Genomic DNA, 26992 nt, shown 5'->3' with positions numbered 1-26992 from the left:
TTCTCCTCTATACTTTGGCCCATCTGATAAATCACCTAAAATGATTAAACTCGGCTTTTTCCAATAATGGAAACAAAACTAGATGAAAAGATATATAATTTTATGTATAGACAACTCAATTTTCTGGGATATTATTGTTTTTTAACTAGAATAAAAAAAAAACACACGAAAATTTAGAGTGTAGTTGAATAATAGCTTTTCCTGTGTGATGTAATTCCAGAGAGTTTACTAGCCTACTCCATGCACAAACAAACAACTTGGCCGGTTTTGGGAAAGACGCTTCGATATAACGACACGGAGGGGATTCCCTGATAATTGAATTTGACATTTATGTACATGCTTCATATTAAGTATTTTAAGTATGAGTAAATGCAGGGATCAGTGTTCTAAATATACACTTTTCCCTTGTATGTGCAGTCGTTATAAAGAAGTAACATGGAATGATGCGTATTTTACATTGATAAACCCAATTAGCAAGAAAACCGGCATATTTAAAGAAAGAGAGCAAATAAGGAGTTAGACGAGGAAGTTAACAATTTAAAAGGGGTAGCGTTTCCCCCCTTTTGTGAACGATCTCAGATTCACCCCATTATACACAATAAGGTTCTTAAAGACGTCGTCGCGTTTTTCGTCCTCTGTTAAAGACACAACGAACGTTTTGAGCAAATCGTAATGGACTTGAATCACTTTGGCCTGTTGGCATTGCACATTGAAAGAGAGTAATGGGGGAAAAGCTCGTCTTACGACACAACCCCAACCTCCTGTGGAACAGCGCTGTGGTTCTGCTGTGCTTCCACAGTAGCTTGCCGGATTGCTTCTTTATAGGGACCCCGCTTTTTCTTGTTGTAGCGCATTTTAAAATCGTCCAAGAAAGGGGTTAACTGATTGCACGGCATGTAAGAGGAAGTGGAAGACCCGAACCATGCCACGTGCGCTTGTTGGTTAATGGTGACTCCGTTATCTCTTTGCGACACTGTCAGCGCTAAGACTTTTCCCGGCCACCAAGGAAACCCGTGGATCTTTCCCCACACGATATCTCCGACTGCCATTTCCCTGCCGTTGTCCAGGAGACATCTTTTCACATTGTGCGTGCTAATTCGCATCATTAGCGGCTTCACTCGGTCCATATCACGCAAGAGCTCATGCTTTGGGAAGTCCGGCACTTCTCCGCACTCGCTACCAGATCCAGAGCTGCCGTTGTCAACGACTCCAGTACCTGCCACGACGGTACCGTTTGGTTCTTCTCCACTGTATTTGGGGCTACACCTCATGTAGGCCTTGGCATTCAACCTCTTGAGGCTGATGGACAGTTTCTGTTTCAGACAGCGTTTCTTCACTTCTTCGTAGTAGCTGTCCGACTGGCGGATGTCCGAAGTCGAGGTCAAATTTGCAGGCTTACATTCCAGCTGCGACACCCATTTAGTCTGTTGGTTCGAGAAAAGGTTTGAACTCTGAATATCTGCCAACGATTTACGGTTCGGACTAGTACAGTTCTGAAACCTGAATAGGTTCTCATTGCGCTCGTTATCGTCCGGATCCCGATGTTTCCGCTTCCGTTTCACTTTGTGCTTGTGATGATGGTGGTGATGTTTGTGACGGGGAAGAATGACTTCGCCGTTGTCTTGACTCGGGCTAAGAACCGCGGTAGTTTTTCTCTGGGCCTCCTTTTTGGCTTTTTTCAGTGCTTTCTTGGCTGCCTTATTGGCACTAGCGTCTTTGGTAGCCCAGAGGTCAGAGTTCTCTCTGCCAAACCATCGAGCATCTTCTTCGGTGTCGCTGGGATGGCAGGACTGAAGCCTGGCTGGAATTTTGAGGACGGTGTCCTTGCCTTGGGGATTGGCGAATGAGATCTTGATCACCGGACTTTTTGTCAGAGTTACGTGTAGTTCTCCGTGACCGTTATTCGGGTCGGGTTGAGGGTTCACTGCTTTGTCCCCGTTGTCCATCTCGTGCCTCTCTTCTCGTCGAGTGGTCTTGGGTTGTTTAGGCGGAAGAAAACCATCTTCTCTTAATCGACTGGACAAAAAATCGAGCCGTCTTTTTCGAAGGATCATACGATTCGAAGGTTCTCCCGATGCAACGGCTTGATACTCCGACACAGTCCTGGTCACAAAGCCGTTGACAGTTCCTGCCGTTGTAGAGTGCTGCGGGTTGCACGTATGAGATTCTTCGGTTGCCGAAACGGTAGTGTTATTCTGCACCTTCTGTACACACTCAACAGAAGTCGAGGTCAGAGTCACGCGCTGAGAAGCCACACTTCTGTTTTGCCAACTCCTTCTTTCCAGACTGTCCGTAAGAGTCACTGTCAGTTTAGTGGTGCACCTCGATCGGTCGTTCAGGGACACGACGTGTCCGTTATTTGTACTCTTGGAGTTACCACCTGGTGAGGGGAAGCTCTCTTTCCTCGTGCTGCGGAGTTGCACATTTTCCGAGTTCTCGTTACAAATCGCCCTGCAGTGTGAACACAAAACCTGCCGCGGCCTCAGCCGACGCATTCTCACGTTCTTGTCTTTCCCGCTGCGCGCGTCTGGCCGCCGTGACCTGAAGAGCGGTTGACCTAACAGGTCACCGACAGAACCGTCCTGCTGGAAGTACGTCTGTCTCTGTCGCAACGCATGAAACCGGTCCGGTTTCTCCTCCGCCAAGTCTGTTGTCGTAGCGAGCCTGGCGGAGGACGCCGATTCTGTAGTAAGTGTTGTTGTGGTCGTCGTGGAAGTGGTGGTGGTAGTGGTGCTCGTGGTGTTGCCAAGACAGTCCCAAGGCCTGTTAAGGGAGACACCAAAAGGGCTGTTCCTAAAGAAAAATAGAAAACATTTTGTAAATAAAACGAAGCACAATGGCTTTCAAATAAAAAAACATCCCCTTGTATTAATGGAGGAAGCTTTAAGTCACATCAATAAAAGCCTTACTTAAAGTTGCCTCTCTGTGCATTAAAATAAAACAATAAAATCTGAAGTTATTTAAGACCAAGAAAGCATTCTATACAGCGGTAGTGTTACCTACTGACTATCATAAAATAATCATTTGCTTGCTGTATTTTGGGAATGTAATTTATTCAGTTAAAACTTAAAACCATCCAATCTTTTTTAAATAATGACACATAGGTAGAATATGAGATTGCGGAATTCACCCCTTACTAGAACTTCAGCAATCCTTTATCTCTGCATTTCAAATGAAATGTATGCATTCGAAAGCCAGTGTCATTCCTCACTGATAACGTGACTGAAATAATGAACTTCACATGTCATGATACATTTCAGAAACCTTGAGTGGAAAAATTTTGTATATGTTGGCTCAGTTATGTATTGTTCGAACAGTCGTACAATACGATGACCGATAAAATACTGCAATAAAGTGAGCAGTTTGCTGTTAGTGAAATAGATTTTTAAAACACTGCACAGTGAAGGGACATAACAAATCCCAATATTATGTGAAGATCGAAAAATTATTTATTGATTTGCTTTTGGGTAGCGTATTTTGTTTTTAAAATTCCATGTTCTAAATAAAGGAAACACCATAGTAAAGAAATAATAAGTCTAATATTTATAAGAGTAAAAGATTCCATAAAAATGATCTAGTCAAAATCTTTTAATTTCCTCAATTTGTGGATTGAAATTCAGTCAATGAGATTGGAGGATACAAGAAACGAAGTCGTTAATGAGATTAGTTAAAACACACGTGAATAACTAACTCACAAAGTAAAATTTACAAAAGTCTGACTGTTTCGTGTGTTACAGCGATTTATCACTCTGGATGGAAATCTCACCAAGTTGCAAACCGTTTCTATTATGTTAATGAGACAGCGTTAAGATTTTAGCAGAACTACAATACATTCTTGACAAAATATTTTGTCACATACAGAGATGAAAATGGCCTTGAGAACTCTGGCTTTGCATCCCTAAAAAAGAAACTGGTCGGAGAATACACAAAGCATACGGACATAATACAGACTGGAAGCATTAAGTTACTTCTCCCACATCAACCAAAACAATCTTTCATGTTGATAAGTCAATATGAAAAAGACGAACAATTGAAATATATAAAGATGCCTAAAACACATTTTCAAGTTGGCTAGCTATCAAGAAGGAAACAACATGAAGTTACCTAAAGTAAAGGGAAACTGCCCGACTGTTTCCCCATGCTGAGAGTAAGGTAGATCAGCTCAGATTACTATTATGTTTTGACCTGTATTCTTCTTTTGGTCTTTCTTTCTTCTTTTAGTTTAGAATTGAAGCTCGGGGTGCAAGGAGTCCGATTTATTTCATAAAGTACATAGAATAGGAGGCTCTGGTTAGGCTGAAGCTATCGGCATAAAGGAAGTTTTTGTGTGTGTGTGTGTGTGTGTGTACCGCGCTCTAATGGCGGCCTCTTTCTTAGGCTTCTTTAGATCTGTTTGCTTAGAATTCAGTGTTATCTTGTTAAGCTTCTTTCAACCGTAAGATGGGATTCCAGATGAAACTGATACAACCTAATGGATGAAAAAGAGCTACAGGATCATGGAGAAGCTGGAAATCCTGCTTTTTTCGAGGCATAACATTTCGTGACCTAATATCATTTCTCTCAGATATCATTCCCTGATTATAATGGCTTCATTATTAAAAACGTGGACAGCTACATATGGATAGAGTACGTGATTAAAAAGAAATTAAATCGGTAACTTTTGTTACACGAGATTAAAGAATGCAAAATACAATATGAAATGCTCCATTAAGCTAAATGAATTCTTAACTCAAATCAAAAATTCTCTGTAAATAGAAAGAATAAACGCAGTTTCGGAGTCGGTAAATTTCTAGCGTGCAAAGAAGTGTGCGCAATCTTTTAGAAGGGAACACATTTTTCAAGTAGGTTTAGTGGTTTGGAGATTAATTAACTTTACAGCCCTGTAGACTGCGGACTCATTAATGTACATGAAGTAAGTCATTGTGATTGATTTTGTGAATACGTTTTAATTGCACGAGCATTCATTATGCAAATTAATTAACTTTTTCTTGCTATTTGATGTCTTACATCTTACTGAAAAACATTATCAAGGTTCCTTTCAAGTCAACGAGCCGAAGTTATTAAAACCGAGAGAAGAGAGCTTCTATAAAAGGCGTGGATGTTTCTTAACCTACTTTACTTAACAGGTGTTCAAACTCGTGTAGTAGTTTGTTATGCTAACCCACAATGGAAACTAGTTGTGACCAATACCTCACTCCGTTTCCGGTTCTACCATATTAAATAATGTGGCATAATACAAATCTACCAATCAAAGGCGTTTTCATCAAGAAAATCACCACTAATTAAAATAAATTTATTAATAAGCGATCAGTTACGTGAGTTAAAGTTCTCATGGTTTTAACTATGGAATTAATTTCTATAGCTGTCGTCAAGTAATAGTAAAGATTGAAAATTTATACGAATGTGGGATTTTTTGTAAATCCTGAAGTGTTTTCGAAGATCAGATTAGAAAAAAAAAAAAAAAAAAACGTTGGATAAAATTTAACAAACGTTCTCAGTGTCTCAGAAAAGAACACTTAGAAGCCATTCAATCCCGTACGTTATTATTTCTTTGTGTGTGTGGGGGGGGGGGGGTAAAATTCCCAAAACAATGATGAATTTCCACAAAAAAGTACGCGCCAAGCCCTGTTACTCAATATAGGTAAGAGAATAGTGAGGGGGGGAAGCGTATTAACGAGGATGGGTGTTTCGTTATTCCTTTACCTATATTCAGTAACAGGGCTTGGCATGTACGTATTAACCAGGATGGACGACATTTGTTATTTCCAAAGGGACTTGTCTGGTAGACCCACGTGTTTCGTGCATCTCTGAAGATTGCAATATTTGACGCTGGATCAGGAAAGGATGTTCAAGATCTGACAAGTCTAGTGGCGAATACAAAAAAACAAGCAACAGGCATTTAGGAAACATATCGGAAGGAAATGCAATTCGACCAAAATAGAAGCAAACTATACACACACAGAAGTAAGAGATATGTATCTGTTCATGAACTTCTGGCTGACTACATTGTTGCCTGTAGTAGCAGTGATTTGGTTAGAATTACTCTGGTAAGTGTTTCATCCTCGACAAGGTTCGAATCCTGGTTGTTAAACTGAAGATCACGTGTGCAGTCACATATTCCTGTACATTCAAGAAAGTTATTTAACAATGACAAGTTTTTATGACCATAATCATGCTGTACCCATAACGATAGGAGGGCTAAAGCAAGAAGACAAATTCTTTAAATCCTCTGTTCTTATTTATCCTATACACTTCAGAGAACTTGTCCCTGAGACTGGTGGTAAAGGCTTCTGCTGAGAAGACCGATATACCACACTATCCCAGCAGGTTTGATTTCTGAAGTACCTAAGCTTACTACATTGACATAGTGCGTAGTTAGGCTTGCGATAGCAAGGAGAGACTCCTGATCTAAGCTGACCACAAAAGGGACCCTACAGGCACAAGAGATCGGCGTATATAGTCCGCACAGCTCCTTCCCTGGTTAAACCACGTACATTATGGCCACAACTATCTCACGAGCGCTCGATTATTCTCTAACGCAGTCCTTGTCCATCGTATTTGATGGTGCTGGAATAGTTTTCTACACTCCTGTGATGGTGCGTTTCTACACGTATTAGATCAAAATCATGTAGGAGAAATGCTGAGATGTTCTATCGGATAAAGGAGACTTCATCCACCACCATTGTGGGATCTTACTGGTTAATAATTACTCTGGGGGATGAAATGAATTCAGTGACATGGCACATGCTGAAATTCTGAAGGAACTCCAAGTTTTGTCAACTGCACGTATTTTCCTACACTAATACTAAAACCAGACGATGGCACCCATAAGAAAAAAAAAAGTAAACGGCTCTTACTTGTGGTCTAAATTTGTGACTGTTACTTTATCGTCACATGTCTACTGGAATATTATGCTACCTAATAGGAAAAAGCCAGATCATACACAGATTGAGAATTTGTAGACTGCAGACACAAGCAAACAGGAGAAAGAGGGGTGATATGATTGAGACTTACAAACTGCTGAAAGTGTCATACAGGATTTCAATTTATGGGATTTTTCAATTTATGGAGGGTGGGGAAAGGACGAGAGGGCATTCTTGGAAGCTGAGAATGAAGGCCGCCAAGAAGAGTGTAAGGGCTAGATTTTTCTCTCAGAGGGTGGTGCGTAATTAGAATTGCTTGCCATTGGATGTTGTGAGTGCAAGCAGTGTGAATGAATTCAAGAATAAGTATGACTGCTGGTTTGTGTAGTATGTGGCTTCCCTCGATGAGTGTCTGACTCCCTGGAGGTCTCTCTTAATAATAATACACATCATGGAAATCTTGATTTTTTTTTTTTTTACTGAATTAATCTGTAAACACTCTGCACAAAGGGAAGGACAGTTATACAGTAGGAAACTCTTAGTAATTTTAACAGCGAAGCTATACACTAAAACTGTCGCACCAAATTTGATGTAACAGTATCAAGCTTTGTGTCTAAAATGCTACAAGTATGCTTTATAATGAGGATCAGAACTTCTGTTACAGATGCAAATTATATTATTTACATGCCTTTTTCTCACGAACTGCTTAATGAAGATGACACTTGTGATCACTCCAGGCTTCACTCAGTTGAAATAAAAAAATTTAAAAAAAAGACTCGAGTTGTAATTCTATCTATAACGACAGAATTTTCTAGGACACTTCAAATAAGGCTCAGTTAACCATCCCTAAGCCTGAGAAGCATGGATTTTTTTTTAATCTCGTAAACGTGGAAAGATTTTAAAAAATGCTGTCATTAATGCTCAGCGAAATTGCACTCTAAAATTTCCTTAAAGTGGACTAAGTCGTGAAAAAAAGAAACAACTGAACTAACTAGAAATGCATTCTCTTATGCTCATGCCTTCTTTACAATTCTGATAAGACATTTGATGTATGAAAATAATATTATCGGTAATGAGGTAACTGAAGCACTAAAGGATGTGCTGGTGTAATAGAATTGTAATTTCTGTTTCTAAAATTTTTGAATAATGAATAGGATAACATTCCACCCCCCCCTTTTTTTTTTTTACAATCGCATCCATTATACTAATGACAGTTCCTTTTCATGTATTTGTTACTAAAGATATGCTAGATTTAAAAAAATACGCCAACAGACTTATTAAATTTTTCAGTATCTGAATTTGGTCAAATTAAGAAACCATGCCTTCCCTCTTCTTACTTAGAAGTATATACAAGGCCTTCTTGTGAACCATTTGTTTAGAAGCTGTTTATAAAAATCCTAAAGAATATTCAAGTCAGTTTTGTTTCCTTAAATTATGCCTTCTCATCAACATTAGGAAACTGCTTTACTAAAGGCCCTTTATTTAAATATAGTTTATTTAATGTTTCAATTCCTTTGTTGTGAACTGTGCATATCATTGAGTGTACAATTTTTATTAAGGAACGTTGACGCATTGGATTTATTGTTGAAATACATAACAGTATAAGATTTTGAATTGACCTTAAACTAATTTTACTTAAGGGGAAGTTGTTTCTGAGAAAAGTTTATACTGCACAGTATTTTTTAAAATATACTTTGGATCAATGTTCTATCATTGTAATGCAGATTAGTGGGAAAGCAAATTCTAGCGAATTGAATGAAATTTGAAATGATTAACTCTAAATCTACGTTTAAAAGAGTTAGAGCGATTAAAAACATCTCAGGATCGGTGGAGGGCATCACTTAGAATGACTAAAACAAAATGCTAATAGAATACACAACTTAAGGTAAATAATCACTTAGGAAGCACTTTAGGAAATCAAAGAATTCACGTAGAATGCATTACCAGTAAGTTCTCAGATTATGAACTCGCATTTCACAACTGAATCAAGGCGGCTTCCTTGCGTACCATTAGAGATATTATTACTACAAAGTAAATTTACATTTATTCTCTCCATTTCTGTAATGGCCGATAAAATCTTGTTTTTCGAAAAACAAGGATTTTGTTTTCTAAATTTACATTTGGGAATTAAATTTATAAGCTCATAGTCCATTTCCTTATTTATTTAAGTCTCTATACACATATAATAAAACTGTTTTCTCTAAAACCAATATGTCTTCGTATTTCCACAGTAATAAAATATTATGTTTGCAAGTGGCAGTTGAAAATATCCTTAATACATAGTTTTAGGCGCGAGATTGATCTCCAGTATTCACAAGGAAATGACGTATTTCAGGTTTCAAACGGTGCTACAGAAAAAATATTACAAAACGTTTTAAAATCTTCGTTTCCACTTCGTTATTTTTAACACATTGCAGTCCACATTCTATTTTAATGGATTTCTGTTGAAACATTGTGGCTACATTTTGTGAGCTGTCGTATTAAGTTTACAGTGCAAGGTGACGTGTTTTATCTATTGCAAATTGCTAGATTGGAATGTTTCGAATTAGGGCCGAAGAAAGTAAAGTTGGAAGGCCAAATGTATTATTATGCTATTTGTGTTCCTTTGGCCGGCTTGTCTCTTTTGCGGGATGACACACCCGAGTTTTCGGAAGCAAAAAACCCTGCCACTTCCATAATGTGATATGACTAATTCATTAACAGGACAAAGAACTGACTTTCCAGAATGCTGTTATTTGAAATAATTCCTATGAACTGTGAAACCAGTAAACTATTATCTGTCCTTTCGGAGACAATAACATACGTAAAAATTTAGTTACGAATAGTAGCCATATACAAACACTAACAAGCATGATTATTTCGAAACAAACTTTATATATATATATATATATATATTTACATCGGTAATAGCTGAACTGAAAACAATCTTTAATTTATATATAAGCGTATTACAAGCTCAAAACTCTGAATATTCCTTAAAACAAAAAAATTCGGGGACTAAGAATGTTGATACGAACTTGAAAGTAATTGCCAATTATTCATCATATTCTAAGGAAAGATAGAGCAATATAAATAAGATAATCATCTCATTAAACTTAGTTGTTTTCATCTTGGATTATTGTTACTGATAGTAAAGTGAAGTTTCACATTTAACTATAAAAAATTAAAAATTATTACGGAAATTTGTGAGTATAATGCAGAGTTAAATCTTATCTTAATTTATGAAATCGCTACAAGAAAAGGAATGGCCTTCATTTGAATAATTCGAAACCAGTGTTCGCATAAATATAATTTATTCATATCCTCCTCCTCCGCCACGAAGGAACTAAAATAGGAATCATAAACTAGTCATTGCAAATATAGTTTTTTTCTCTCCAATATAGATAGTGAATTATTATAATGAACCATTTGGCACACATAAAACTGAGTTAAGGCCGTATGTAAAGCTCATTTTCATATGATTGCAACATTATGATATGGGCCGTTTAAAGATATGGGCGTGGGTGTAAAATATTTTCTTAAACAGTTTAAACTCTTTAACGTACTGAATTATTGATTATAACTATTAGTTATTCTCCAAAGAAATAAATTAATTAGCGGTGCAAAACTGGTGCGCATGTCGCATCCATCTTGAACACATGACACAAAACATTTATAGATGAACAAAGATAAACAGTTAAATGCGTGAATTATGTCAAACAGAAAAGTTAGAATAAACAGATGTGAATCTGAAGTAGCGGTGACAGCTGAATATACAGTACTTAACTCGGATGTTAATGGAATACCAACAGCGCAGTTGTCGCAAATACCGTTCTCGGCATTTGCGACACTTTCCACTTCAACTTGGAAGTCGACAGGATTCGTATTCGTAGTAGGACGCAAATAACTGTTATACATTTAGGACCTTCAGTTGAAGGTGAATTAGAATAGAACACAAGCAATTAACAGATATAATACACTGGCTTCACAGATTGTCTTAGGCCATAATTGTAAACACCTCTACCTAATATTTATGTTAAAGAGACTTCGAATCCTAAGAAGTCCGATTATCAAAATCCTTACTCAAGGAATCAAAGGTGGATTAGCCAGTCACAGGAATGTTGTAGGGTCCTCCCCCCCCCCTCACGGAAACTCAAGATTTTTCTCCACCAAAGAGCAAATTTTCAGAGAACACAGAATAATAACTAACAGGCAATTAACAGACAAAAATGCCTGCAGTTGGTAACAGATGCTGTGGATCGTGTAGTATGGTGTTGAGCATCCTCCAGAGATGAGACTTGAGATTCCGGAAAGGATTATGTAATACTAGCAAACTAGTATTCTTTTTAGTTGGTGACTTCGAAATAGCACTGCATCCTCTCATTATTGAACATCGGCGAATCATTCTAAAATATTTTCAGATAATAAGCCTGCAAATCCGCTAAATTAACAATTAATCAGATAAAGTTTCTAGGAATAAAGAATTTAAACATTTTTAGGAGATGTTTTGGTTTGGTTCTAATAAAGCTAGCCAGTAAGTCAGCAAATTTATCTAGGAGAACGAAATGTTTCTTAGTTAAATAAAGCAGATATGAGTACATTCATTGGCCATATCATCCAGAGAGAGAGGTCCTCATCCTAAATGTGAATCTCTCTCACACTCATTGATATTGCTTTTATATCCAGTTATTACTACCATGGATATAAATAGGCAGTAGATTGTTATCTAGAGACAATCTCTACTATTTAAATGTGTGCGATAATAGACAAAGGACGTGATCAGAATGACTCTAAACGGAATGATAGCGGGAGACAAGATGAGCAGTACGCGCGTTTTGGAAGAATATGCTTTTCTGTTGCAGAATGGACAAATCCAACAGAGTCTTGAATGTGGTACTGCATGTACCGAGAACAGCGCGATAAACAGAAATCAACGTCTGTCATGCAGTCGAAACAGCTGATCATCGCGAGAGATAAACGAAGAATCCTAAAGTCCAATAAATGTACTACGGCAGTCAAATAGCGATTGCTACGAAATATACGACTGCGTCGTATATTCCGTAGCAATCGCTAGTTGTTTTCATTCGAAGCTACTATTGCATCGCAATGAACATGGTTCCGAATAGATTTAACAGCAGGTGGCTGTGTAATGGTATCGTATCTGCAACTTTTAAATGTGTGGCTAACTATGGCTGAAATAAGCAAAGGAATATCAGTATCGGATATCGCAGGGAATTGATGATTCCAGTTCCAGTTATTAGAAGTGAAGACTTGTGAAAGCGTACAAAACAATGCATGTCTGGGGAATATTTTCTAGCGCGCACGGGCATTTTGATACCTAGAGGAGCAAAAGCTAAACAGTGATTGGAATCACCATTCAGCCCTTGCTCTTCTGGTTATCAAGTTGATCAAGTACATGCTTTATGCTGAGAATTTACCCTGAATGTGATGGGTTCTTGCAATAGAATAACCTACCTATCATGGCTTATGTTCTTCAGAATGGTTACAGGAACTTGATAGTGACTTTGCCTTAGTAAATTATGATCTTATCAGTTCCCAGATCTCAAGAACATTAAAGTTGATTGTTTACTGCCAAAACCACTAAGGCTATAAACGCCAGTATACTGTCTGTTCATGCGTGTTCTTCTGGATAGGTTTTTATTTTGTGGGAAGAAAAGCCTTCCACCTCCGTATGAGACAGGGTAAGAAACTCGCTTTCAGATGAAAAAACTTATTTTCTTCGATTCCTAAGGCTCTGTCGCATTGAGGATATTTAGAATGTGGTGGAATGAGATGCTTATAGTAGGAACGATCACCAACTTACTTGATGGGACTGCAAAAATTCATGTTCAGCTGGAGGATACCTGAGGAGTGTCTTCAGAACCTGATGGAACCTATGCTTTGGCGTGTTGAAGCTGTTCTGAAAACTCATGGTGGTCCAAAGAGTTAGTGAGTGGATATCTCTAATAAAGTGTAGCACTCAGCTATTAAAGAATAAAGATAATTAATTTCTAAACCAGTGGCTCTTAACTGCAGTACTATCGTTTTCTCCAGTTTTTTTTTTTTTTTAATTGAATACCATACGTCAAGAAGCTTTGAGGAACTACGATTCGAGAATATAGGAAACTGATATCTGGTGTTGCAAGTCATAGTCGTAATCACAATATTATTGAACTGTGCAGGTTCGGGAATGATGTGATGCAATTGCTGTAATGATTACCATAAGCTATATTTTTTTATACGTACAAAATCGCTCGGTTCTCGCAAGATTTTCTAAAATCAGCACAGGAATACTGTAAACGACATGAACCAATTCTGAATTTCCACATTATCTTGGCGAGAAAGAGACTTCGTATTTCAGCGTTAATGTCCTTTGTCTTAAAGTCTTGGATTCGAAGCTAGCCTACAACGCGAACTTGTATAAAGGCTTTTCAAATGAAATTGATTTAATTAATCTCATCGGTAGCAGGACCGAAAACTGGAGTTTTTCACTTCTCCAGATAGACAAGAATTGGTCAGCGAATACACACAATGGATAGACTATGCAGATAAGAATTATCGCCCCCAATTATAGCTTTGAGGTTTCTAAAATGCCAAGTTACTTGACAATAAAAGGCGCTACTGAGATTATTAACACCGAAGAATGGTTTAGCTCCCATTTTCTGGTAAGTAGAAGTTTTTAAAATAATTATATGGAATGTGAAGTTAGTTTCATTGCGCAGAGTATCGAGCAGAAAATAGCAAAACAGTTCAGAATTATTGCTCCAGACGTTATCAGATAATTCTAAGATCCATGATTTACCTGCTTCATTTTTTTTCTATCTTATAGCGTTATGCAACTAACTTAATGCTAGAAATAGTATAAATCAGGAAGTGTTCACAGGAATTAGTTTAATTACTCACAGAAATTGTAAGTGGGTAGCAACTACCGTTTATGATTCCAGTGTAAAATTGGCACTCTGTCCTCATAAGACACTAAGAATATTCATTAAATATCTATTTAAGCTATCCTTTCAATAATTATATGAACGTAATGCTTGAAATTATAACATGAATGCAACTTTGCATAAATGAATACAAATGAAAATTATCATTATGATAGTATTCTTAGATATTTTTAAGAAACGAGTAAGAACACATGCGTATTTCATAAAGGGCTAAAACCGAGTGCACATCCCTTGTGGCTAGAAGTCAGTGATGCACCAAATTTTAACGAAAGTATGAAACAAATTGCTTTTCGCATTTTAGGTACTTTTTTTTTTTTTTTTTCCAAAATCATTTTGATTTCAATCGGAGAGGAAAATAAGGAAAGTGATTTTATTATTTAGAATGTTTATTAATTATTAACATTTGTTGCGATCTTCTTTTTGGTCTGAGTAGAGCCAAAAAAGTGTCAAATGAGTTGAAACATACAAAATCATATGTTAAAAATAAAGACAAATTATCTACAGTGCATAAACGGTTAAGTTCAACTGTGGCACCGCTAACAAAAATGTCATTACGAAACACAAATTTTGACTGTCTCTGATCACTTGAGCCAATCACGATTATTCATTTTGGCATCCATTGACTTTTATTTTTAAATTAACACTTATCTTTCTAATTTTCTCGAACTAAAGCTGGACATCGGTTAGTTTATTCTGTTAAAATAAAACAATCATTACAGTTAATTGTAATACATGCCTGAACTACACGATTTTTATTATACTTAAATGTAACTTATAACAATTTAAAATAAAGTAATTAAGACTTACGATCTTTTTTTATGAAATTCAAATCCAGCATCTCTTGAACTGTATGTAATTCAAATTCTAAAAATTATAGAAAAGGATGCACTGTTAGAGTAATTACCAAGCATGGATCAATCTAGTTTTTCAAATTAATGTCAGCGGTCTAGACACCTACTGGGTTCATTTCGTCCACCTTTTGCTACAACTGCCAATTTTTCAATAAAATGTAACGACTGACAATTTTCGGTCATTACAAAAAATAATTAATATATTGATATATTTACTCGTAAGTCCTCCAGTAGTATTTGGAACGCTAATCTGTGTTTCACTGAACGCAGTTTCTATTTTTCTTGTTCTTCATCTTGGTGAAGAGGAAGCAAAGTGCAGAAGTTTATTCCACGAAGTCTAGCGAAGAAATGTTCGCCTTCCTTCGTGAAAGATTTGAATGGTTTTAAACTGGATAACATTATTTGTTGAACCTGACAATGACATATGCTCTGACAGAGCACTGAATAACGAACATTAAGACTAAAGTGAAAATCCACAAAAATATTTTTGCTTTACTATGTTGAAATGTGTGTAACATATACAGTGTTGACGTGCATTTTATAACGACGTAGATAGCATAATTTTTTAGAGATATATTTGACAATAACATCATTTAAGTGTCAAATCTTCTCATAATATTCCTTAATATTTGAATGACTCATTACTCTGAATTAAATTCGGGGTCTAATGCATTGTAACAACTGACATACCTAATTGTTACTGAGTGGTATCCTAAATACATCTGTCAACAAACTGTTCGATAAAATTTTGTCAAGGCATTACATTGCATTACATAATGTTCCCCACCTGCCTGGACAGCAGCTGTTTTTCTGCAATACTCCCTCCCCCCTCCCGTCCCGGTTGCAGTATTCACGTACAATGCATAACTAGTTGCAGGAGAGGGAAAGAGCGGAGACCTTGAAGTATTTGAATTCGACGTATTATACTACAGACAAAGATTCACACTGGCGGAAGTTATCACTGAAGGATAGCGCATTGAATCAATACCTGAGATTACTTGCTATTTTATATTCAGACAACTAACAATCAATACGGGGTATTTGCTCAACGTCATATACAACATAGAGGATAAAACATCACCTCCAAAATATTTTCATATTGTGCGTGTGTTTGTTAAGTTTTTATCTATTGCATCACAAAAAGAAAACATATTAGAAAAGAAAAGATATTGTGCCCCACATTTTCTACCATCTTTACTGATCGTTTGTTATTGCATTCTACTAAATTTCATTGTCTGAAAATCATATTTGAATTAAGAGAATAGTTCGTAGGCGAAATATTTCTGAACTTATTATGAAACAATATTATGATACAGCTTCTGTATTACGATAGACTGAAGGCGACACATTGAAGTAACATTTAATTCTATTAATAACACAATATTTGCTAGAAGTGTTTATGCTGGAGACTATAAAGCACAATATAAATAATGTAATTCATATCAAAATCACTTATTACGAAGGAGTACAACAGTATAGAAATTCATGACCTACTCTGTTATAATAATTACCCAGACGCTACACAGAACTCCAAGAGGGTCCAATATAATTAATGACTCACTTCTAAGACTTGATTGGATTTGTTTGTAAGCCAGAAGCTTCCATTTTCTAGTCTCTCTCATGCTTGCTTTTTGAAACCGAGTATCTAAAATCTACTTTGGACACATTGCGTATGAGTGGATGAGCAAGGATGATTTTTTCTCATTTCTCTATCACTTCAAAGGCGGTTGAGGTTATTCTTTTCTTTCCATTACTCTCTTCTTTATTCGTTCTGGCTTTGCGACAGTTAGAATATCTACGAAAAGGGTTTTTAAATGCCACCCTTCTTACCTATTGTCCACTGTAGGAAGAATAATTTTAGTTAAGATTTAGGCCTGTCACCTCTCAAAAGACTCCCATTCCTTCCGATTCAGGCTTTGATTGCAAATAAGCCGATAAGAGCATATTTCTATTTTTAGAAAAAAACAAAACTTGCCCATCGCGATCTAAGTAGAATGCATACCATACTACTAGATATGATCTGTTCTTTACACTATTTTATTTTTTACCTAAACATCAAATTACTCGCTACTAATTTAAGATTTTCAGCGAAGTAATATTCTTATTGCATTTAGAGTTGTAATTTCCAAACTCGGTCCAATAGAGAGCAATTATACAGATGAAGGAATCGTTTCTGATTTTCACTCCATCCTTTTGCAAATATTTTCAACTCCAGTTATCTCTACACTTGCGGAATGTGACTCATTTGCTATATTAATCGGCATCTGTAATTCCTACATTCTTTTCTCAATTAGATAATATAAACGAGTGATAATTCCCTTACAGTTTCATATTCCAACTCTTCAGTTCTTTGGGAACGCCTTCCAAGTTCAAGTCAAAAATAAATATTCCTTTCAATTCCTCCTTTGACCAAGCCATTCACAGTACTAGTTTATTGTAAGTTTTTGTTTCAACACACTGCATTAATAGGACTGCTCCAAAAATAGTAGTAGTTTAAAACCGAATAAATTACTAAAGAAAACGGTTAGTAAATATGCTGTAAGCGGTTTGGCCACTAAACGGAACTTTTATTTTGAGATACTTTTTTTTTTGTTTCAAGTACTTTTTTTTCCCCAGTACCAACTGAGGTGACTCTCTCACGTGATAACTCAGATGGTCTTTAATCAAACCCTTCTTCGTTGTAACGTTGATAATAAAAACATAAAGAACTAAGAAAAAAATTGGGAATGATACGAGGATAGCAGAAGGGATTTTTAAATCGCCTCAATTGAAATCAAAATCGAAAATAATACACACTGATTTTGGCTTGAATTGAACACACATTTTTTCTGTTGATACAAATTTTTTGATTTTGGTTATAGTCACGATCCCAAATACCAAATTTCATTGGTATTTGATGTTGTAAGCACCCGAATGGGTCAGTCGATTCAATAACCAACTTACGCATCGGGGTGCTTATACATGCTGTAAAGAGAGGCACTGCGAGTTCTGTTATTCCAGTGAGTGTGCCACCCTCGGAAATCAAGTTATAATTTGTTATACATTGCAACACAGACCATGTGATAACGTACTGTATATATTGATCCAAACCCCATATTTGCGGAGATAAACCATTGTATGCTTCCTAATTGTACAAGCACACGCAGAAGGGAACTATGAAGTCCTCAAGACCATTATTGCGACCAGCAAACATTAACATAGAAAAGGGTTGTAAAATCCATGAAAAATGAACATAAAATAATTTTTGAAAAGAAGAAACCAGTTTAGATAGGATACTGAATACTTGACGAAGTGCCTAATTAAACCTAAGCTGATTGTTTAGCACAACTTAATAGGTCATACAGAGGAAGTGGTTTTAGCAGCAAAAAATCGATGGCAGTTTCGAAAGTTTCTTGGACAAGTAATCTTCTCTCATAATATTCTCGATAAAAGGTAAGCCAAATTCTCGCCATAAAAGAAAAAAAAAACAACAACATTCGGTTTTACAGTAATAAACAAAGGTTCACATCGAATGGTTTCAGAAAATCATACGTTCCTCACAGAATTATATAACCAGTGCAGCAGATTACCACCTTAAAACACTGCGGGATTCAAATGATTATAGGCTGCAAAAGATTGTAAATCCAAATACTTTGAGATTTATCGTATGTTTGCCACCGATTATATATAATGAATTACATATGTAAATGAATTTGTTTAAAAAAAAAAGAAAAAAGGTAATATTCGAAATAGATTTAACGCATGCACATGGAAGAAAGTAGAAAATTATACATATTTACCTTTGGAAAAAGTTAATAACATAAACACCTTTTGTATTACTTTGGCCAAATTTTAATAGTATTATTCTAAAAGTACTAGTCTGAATGGAAAAAAAATAACTTGCTTGCCACGAAAAATATGTTAAGACACAGAATTACTCATATCTGCTAGATCACAATGTAAATACCACCTCGACTCATTAGTAATACAAAGATTGTTAATGGGCTCGGATAGCTTTTGCGAACAAATAAAAATGCAAAAGATCCAACGAAATGGAAACGAAAATCAGCAAGACTTCAACTAAAACAATACATGCATCAAGAAAAGTTAGATTCTTGCTGATATTTTTGGAATTGCAAATTGGATATAAAATTTGTGACAATCTGAATTCCATTCGCTAGTTGAAAGGAAAAGTTAAAATCAGGGAAAAAATGGCGGTAATAATAATCAAAGGAGGTGTGATTATGAGAGAAGACTCGCATGCAGTGCATTTTCATTAATTTTCTGTTTCAAAGAAAATCATATTCAATACAAGCATCACATTACAGCAATCGATTGTTATAAAGAAAATTTCCTTAGAAAATCAGAGAAACGATTTATTTTGATAGTAAATGTCTTTTTTCATCTCGTTATATTATGAACAAAGTAAGGAATCAAATTCTATCTTCTATGTCAGTTATATAGAGAAGAATAAAAACAGCTTTCGAGTCATGACATTTCAAGGAAGTTAAAAGAATATGATTTACAAAGAAGATTATGACTCATCCCAAAAAAACGTTGGGTAACAAAGGATAGTGGAACCAGAATCATTTTCAAAGAGACCAGCCATGTAAGGAATAAACAATATGACCTTTCAAAGACCTTTTGTAACCGGAACCAACTAGTTGAAAATTGAAATACGCTAGCATTGCAGTTGATAATACATCTAAATTGGATTCAAATACTCAGTTCATAAGCTCAAAGCAATCAAGTTAAACATAATCAGCTATTGTCTAAGCAGGTAATAAAGTATATTTTATAAAGGGGAATGAAGTCACACCTAAAATAAATGAAACAGTCTCAAAATACATTCGTAAGGATAAAACATTAATGAAGTGAACTGTTTTAATGAGACATAAATAAGTTCCAAGCATTTCTTGTTAAACTAAGAAATGATAACATGAAAACAAAGCAACAATTTTTTTATAAGAAAGAGATGTTTCATTTTCAATTAAACAAATATTAAAAATATTATTCCAATTAGTAAATAAAGTTGGAAAATGAGAAATAATTTAGGAATAAAAATTATATTCATCATTTACAAGAACGTTATTGAAACTTTCTAATCTAAAGCAAACATATTTAGGAAGCACCTTTCTCCTAGGATATACTCAAAAACATATATTTATCAAAATTCAAATAACTCACAGTTTGGTACTATTATATACGTCATGCGTATTACTATACATTAAAATTATGTATATTCATAATTTAAATTATGAGTATGAAAATAATCTAAAAACAAATATAATTTTCATGTGATAATGCCAAGTTAAAATATAAGACCATAGTAAAAACGAAGCAAATTTATCTATATGAGGAGCAAAATAATGGGTTGGAAGGTCTAAAGTTCCCATTGAGCAGTTCAGTAGAATCAGCATCTTAAATGAAAACCTGGTCTTTGCAGAGCACATAAGTCATGTCTTTACTTGCAGTGATGAACAAGGATTTATATCCAAAAAATAATCCCAGTTTTTAGGATCGTAAATGTTTCTTTATTATAATTACTCCACCAAGCTTAAAAGCCTCTGCCGTTTATATCAATAATATGTAGAGGTTGTGATCCAGGTGACAACACACACCCACCCACGCAAAAGCATAGCCAACAACAAAACAAACAATAGCGATACTAGAGAACGGAAGACTAACGTTATTATTCTACGACAAACAAGGAAGACCTTCACATTACGAAAGAGTTTCTTGTTTTTACTCTAATTTTAAAACACCATGAAACGACTGTATGAAAATAAAAGAAGTTAGGATGGCAGATTGCTTGTGAACAAATGTATAACAGCGGGCAAGTACGCCAGTTTATTTTGAAAATAACGTAACTATTGTCTTATTCTATAATATCAACTATGATTTATGTTTCAGAACTGAAACATAAGAGGAATTATACTTTAAGCTTAGTATGGTGTGACAGTATTAAGATCATGCATCTTCCTGTAAGAAGTTATACAGTAAACACATCCTTCTACCACCACAAAAAAGTATAAAACTACTCAACATGGTTCCTATTTTTAATATATCTGATAATATTGTATTGAATATTTTTGTAGATAATATTGAAGCGAAGATTACCCATCTGTGTGTGTCATACACACAAAGGAGCAGCTTCACAGACAAACATGCAGCTGTTTGTTGACATCAGAATTTTCATCTTGAATTGTTTATTAGCAGTAAAAACCTATTATTAAATGTAAATGGGATTACAAAAAAGTAAATGCAAATATCACCATTAATTCTATACATCTAGAACCAATAAACCACGAGGTATATAGGTTAGAAGACAGTAGCATCAGAAGTCTATTATGACTTTCCCATTAGTTCAAAAATTAAAAATGTTTCGTCTAATAACATTAAATTATACACCAGCAGCTGCAAAAAAACATCTAAAAATTATTTGCACCATCATACTTTAATTCAGCACTCAGACATCTGAGAAATTACATGCAACACTGAAATTCATAATCAGTCTAACTAATATTCATCATTTCTGTATTTATTTTTCTTGGCTTAGAAGAGTTTTAGGCTCTCTACTCACTTTTTCGTGACATCGAGAAGAGCTCCCTGGAAAATGCTGGGCCCAAAACGAAATGAAACGACCAAAACGTCCACTAGAGCCTCTTCTACAGTTACAAAAATTTTTGTTCCCTTCAGTTGTGTCACATCACCCTCCATACCCCTCGCCATGTCTGCTTGTCGGTTCTCCACATCCATTGCAACCACCGCTGCAGGCTGTGGTAGACATTGGATATGGAGCATGCGCACTCGTTAATCTGCGACAAATTTCTCTGCCGAATTGTTTCCACCTTTGGAATAGGTACCTGTTATTTTTCGTTGCACATTAGTTAATGCCTTAAATGGCTCATCCAGTCAAGATCACACATCATAGATTATTGGTGCATAATCATAAAGTCAAAAAGAATCGAAAGAATATAAATATATATAAGCGATCTGAGTAGCTATCAGCTAGCTCCTCGTTGCGCCAGCGGATATTTCCTGTCGGAGGAACATTTTTATTATAAACACTTCTTATTTTGATTATTTAGGAATAAATTATAGATAATGCGTAGAAACACGGCACCTGTTCCAGCAAATGTGTATAAATTGTGAGATATATGTGAGAGAAAACAACTTCGCATTCCTCGGCCAGCAAACGTAAACACAAGGAGCCATCTTATCTTCCTCGTTTGAGAGTCAGCAAAACAACGGCAAAGAGCACATTTAAAACGCTCAATTTTCTCATGTACGAATTATTATTTAGTGTTTAGTACAGATTCAAATGTTAGTTTTTTATGCCATGTCATGAACTTAATTTATAAACTGCATGTACATTCTAAATACAAACTACAAGTGCAACCTCTACACAAAACACAGTACACGATCATAAACGGAAATACTTAATTTTAACTGTAACATTATTTTGTCTGCTTCGATCACTGATATAAATGTTTTAATATTTCCATGAGTTAACTGTAAATGAACAATATTCAAGAAAGATATTTACTATATAAAATACTTGATTTCTTCTTGATTATTATCTGGTGTTTAGTACGCATGAAAATATTAGCTTTTTATGCCATGTCACGAACATAACTTATAATCTTCATGTTCATTCCAAACACAGATTACAAGAGCGACCTCTGCACAAAACACAGCACACGATGATACAGACAAAACTCCTTAATTTTAAATGTAATAACATGTCTCCTGCTTCTATTTGTGTTATATTAAACTATTGTAATAGATTTTTATGAGTTAATTATAAATGAACAATGCTCAAGCAAGATATTTACTGTTTAAAATAATATATTTTTACTGAGATGTATTTCACCAGATTGTTTGCTATAAACAGATATTAGCTGGTGCTAAGATTACAATAAATGCAATATAAGCATCTGCTTGAAAATATTATACGCGTTATATATATATATATATATATATATATATATATATATATATATACACGTGTTGAGTCATTATTTTTATTTTAAAAAGCACAATAAGATGTGTTTTTGCAAATAAAATAAAGACTCTGATAATGTGAGATTTCGAACATAAATGAAATTTGATACTTGCACGTACAATCAGCCTCATATAATTGAATACGTTATCTGACATTGAGTACCAATATCAAAAGAACTGACGTATCTGTAAGCTATAATTATTAACTAACTTGGGATAGCAATCAAAAGAAAACAAAACAAATGGCTGAATGATATTTTAGTTTAAGAATAGGAACTAGAAATAATTACATCCTTTGAATCTAGGCCGTCATCATTATAGCTCACGAAATCTAAAATGACAGGATTAACAATATCAGTAAAATAGTTTAAAAAGTAGTTAAGTGCCATTTAAGATAATAACATTTAAAATATATGTACAATGTATTTGAAATGTGTCCTTATTTTTTTTTTTAAAAATGTCTAGTTAGAGTTTATTCGGGTTTGTCTAGTTCAATACTGCTTCTAATTTCTATCTTTGTTTTCCTAAAATTGCTTTTCTATTGTGAAATGCTCCACATCTTTTTTTTTTTTTGTACCATTTTGCTGTATATAACATAGAAGCAAATTATGGGCTTACACTTAGCAGTGTAGGCGTTTACCATTACAGCTAGATAGTAGTTGTTGGTAATAAATATGTATTTCAAGTATGAAAACAGAGTCAAAAGGTTTTATTTTATTTTTAATATGAAAGGATTGCATAGTTACCATGAACTCAGGTGATCAATCCAAATTCTTTCCATGTTATTTTATGAAAATTGTAATAATAAACCAGTTAGTTATTATTATTATTTTTACTATAGAAATATAAGAAAGAGGAATAGATCCCGGATTGAGTGAGATAACCAGTTTTTCTGTATTGTTCCGGAAAAACTGGCTATCTCAGTGAGTACTTCCATCCTTAGTGGTAATGACTAGAAACCCGCTGTTTATTTTGAGCTTTTAGAGCCCTGAGGTAGATTTAATGATGGAATCTCTTAGTATATATTTTCCTGAGTTGTAAAAATAATCTTCTGGTTTGTGAGCCTTATTTTCTAGGATAACCCCGATTAAATATTATTGCGAAGTCGGTAGAAGTGCTGTAAAGATATCTTCAAGACAAATATAATTACTCATTTAGCATCTTTCTATAAATGAATTTAGTTTTTTCATTACATTATTTTTACTTAGATTATAAGGTTACCAGAGGTTGTCTTCGATTGCGTTCAACTCAAATGTATTTTACCTGGACTCATGATTCCTGTTACCTACGATGGGTAATCGAGGTCCTTAACTGGATTAAATTATATATCTTATGTTTAATTACTTCCATTTCTTCGTGCATTCACAAATGATAATAATTAAAGTGATACATAATTAAATCATTCATAATTATCTCTGTAAATTTATCTTATAGTGCGCATTCTAAGCAGTGTAAACTCGGAAAAATGGCATTTAATACTTCCAACAATTTAACTAATTTTCACTACATATTACAGTTACTGTAGTTCAAATGAACAAAATCTCTTCGAAGGTATAAATATAATAAATTGAGTCTTCCCCCAATATTTATTTTTATTGTTACAAAAAAATGCTTTATAAAAACCAGTAAGAAACTTCTACACATACAAGTGTTTCTCTTCAGTATTTTGTTACCAATACTTAGAACTATGTTATGAATATTTAAATTTCGTTGATAATTGTATTGCTCTAACTTGAATTCCATTAAAATTACTGAATCAGCTGGGATCACTCCATTAGAATACTGAAGCTTGTATTAATTTGCACTTTATTAACCAGTTAATTATTAGCAGTGTAGGCGTTTACTATTACAGCTAGATATTATATTCCTTATAATATCTAGATCATATTCCTTATATTTCTTATCAGTTTGTAAGAAATATAAGGAATGCTTGGTGCTTCAATTCTACGATATCAATGAATTTATCCTGAAGATGTAAGAGATCGATCTACATAAGATACTGAAATTTGTAACACACATACACCTAAATATATGTGCAGTCGATCTTTTGTCCTTACAAACTGATACCTACCAAGTGACCACTTCCTATTTTATTTGAATGTTTCTTTGTTAAACAAAATACTATTGAATAAAATTTGCCATGAAGGATTTAAAAATCTCCAAGTAGTGATAAGAATTTTGCTTCTTAATGCATGCATAAGATAGTGAGATTACGAGAAATGTTAGTATAAAATATTATTTTGAATGGAACTGGGAGAGACCGTAATATCATCTCATAGTAGTCTTCTCTGAATTTATTATTGTTATAACTTACAACTTTAAAATGTAGCATGAATAGTTCATTATGGTAATGTTTTAGCATAGATACCAGACTAAATTTAGGTATCGACATACTTCTATCAAAATTGAATAAAAATCAAATGTGTCATTTATAATTAGTGGAGAATACCGATATATCTACTTTTATTTATATAATTTATTCCAACTTTTTACATTTTTATTTAAACTTTGCTTATACTGAAAGAATTTTTGGTCGGTAGTTTCAAATTTATCTTAATATTCTTATACTTAAAAAAAAACACAATTCAGTTAAAGGCATATAGATAATTATAGCATAGTAAAAGGACAAATAAGTCAAATGTGGCAAGTTCCTTTCAACTGATTACAGCATTTTCAGGAAGTAATGTGATTTGTCATCACTTTTTGTCTATATTAAAAGGAAACATGAAAGATGGTGCGAATGTGCATTGTTCTTGCGGTAAAGTAGCGTAACTCCGGGGGATCATATTAACTCTTCATCCATGTGTGACTTTCAACCATACAAATAAAAAGGGAGAAAAAAATACTAACCAATCGGATGAGAAATTTTTCAGTGTATAACTTTCGTGTATGAGGACTCTTCATTGTGTCAGAGGCTCGTTCACACGCTAATTGATCATTGTCTGTGAAGCTGACATCTCGTGACTGGTCGATGGAACGAAAAAAGTTGCTTTGTTCAGAACATAGTTGCGTGAAGATGTAATTGCAACTTCCTTCATAGTTCCATGTGAACTGATTTTATTGTCATTACTAAATTGTCATTTCAATGGTATTCGGACACTTTTTTTTTTTTATCGATCGTGAATCATTTCCTTAATCGTTGATTTTTACGGCATCATCAGTGGTTTATAAATGGTTATGAGGCATCCTTTTTATTGACGATAGTTCAACAACTACTGATTTGTTCGGAATCACGGACGCCATTTAGGTTTCTTTTGATAGTAAAATACTCTCAAAAGAAACCGAATGATAGTAAAATACTCTCAAAAGAATCCATATACATGCTATGGATTAATGATTCAACACGCTTTAAATATTTCAATTGTATTTAGAGTTCAAATCAGAAACGTTTATAAATTATTCATTATTTACCATACAGTTCGATAAAATAGTTACCGGTATTGCATCAACAAATGTACATGGAGTTTGTCATTTGAAGCGGTTGGCCGGAAACACAACAGATTCCAATACATGTCATACGGACGATGCTGTGGTTTGTATTGTAAGGATAACACATACCCGATTGTAGGCATGCTATATTACAGTTGCTATGAAACAAACTGATACCAAGGTTAGAAGGGAATCACTATGACAACAATTAGTACCTTTAATCAACTGATGTCATATGTCGAGGTGAGATTGGGCTGAATGTGAAAGGGGAACTCTTGAACTGTGAACATTAAGAACAAAGCTGAAACTAAAGGCAGCCACTCTTTACGCAATTTATGGCACAGACATTATATTTTAACTGCCTTACACCTACACGTAGGGCCAAAGCTGCTCGAAAAACTAAACAAAATATATTGAACTATAGCTAACAGACTCAATAGCGACCAGGATGCCCTTCCTGGTGTAGCCGTAACGAAGAATGTATGCAAGTGAAGCCACTATTAAAACTCATTGTCTGTTATCTGAGTATTGACCAAATCAAAAACTTCAGCTTAACTTGTCAACTGTTGCTTGGAAAATCAAATCACTAACTGAATCTTGCTGACCCTTATTTACTGAAAAAGAAATAGCTTGAAAACAACCTTAATGTATAGTATGATCTGCCAGTGGCGCACTCAAGATTTAACCTTTGTAGTCGAGTTGAGTACACGATTTGCGAATAAACACTACGCATCGCATACGACCTATGACCGAGCATCTGCAGTGATCGCTAATTCATAAGTAGTATAGAAATAGAAGACACGACACAACACAAATAAAAAAAATGAATTTTAATTAGGAAAAGATTTTTGGAAACTTTTCTAGTGTTTTTTCCCTTTTCTTTGGGGGGTGCTCCCCCCCTCTTGGTACGCCACTATGGTCTGCTCAAAAAAACAGC

The 26992-nt window shown here is 34.8% G+C and overlaps 2 protein-coding genes across 2 annotated transcripts in view; one reads left to right on the top strand and one right to left on the bottom strand.

Moving 5' to 3' along the window:
• Nucleotides 1–26992, top strand: part of LOC150106387 (uncharacterized) — a 240657-nt gene that overhangs the window by 25681 nt on the left and 187984 nt on the right. The gene's annotated exons all lie outside the window — the stretch shown is intronic.
• Nucleotides 470–21526, bottom strand: LOC150106389 (uncharacterized). Its single transcript, XM_090392987.1, has 2 exons — nt 21203–21526; nt 470–2793 (listed from the first exon to the last, which is right to left on the bottom strand). The coding sequence occupies exons 1-2, from the start codon at nt 21421–21423 to the stop codon at nt 741–743; spliced, it is 2274 nt and encodes a 757-aa protein (XP_090249113.1). The 5' UTR covers nt 21424–21526; the 3' UTR covers nt 470–740.

Source organism: Typopeltis vanoorti, chromosome 5, assembly GCF_054136105.1.
Source record: "Typopeltis vanoorti isolate ZY-2024b chromosome 5, IOZ_Tvanoo_1.0, whole genome shotgun sequence".
Lineage (NCBI taxonomy): Eukaryota > Metazoa > Arthropoda > Arachnida > Uropygi > Thelyphonidae > Typopeltis > Typopeltis vanoorti.
Note: the sequence above shows the minus strand (reverse complement) of the source record. Positions and strands in the feature narration are given on the sequence as shown.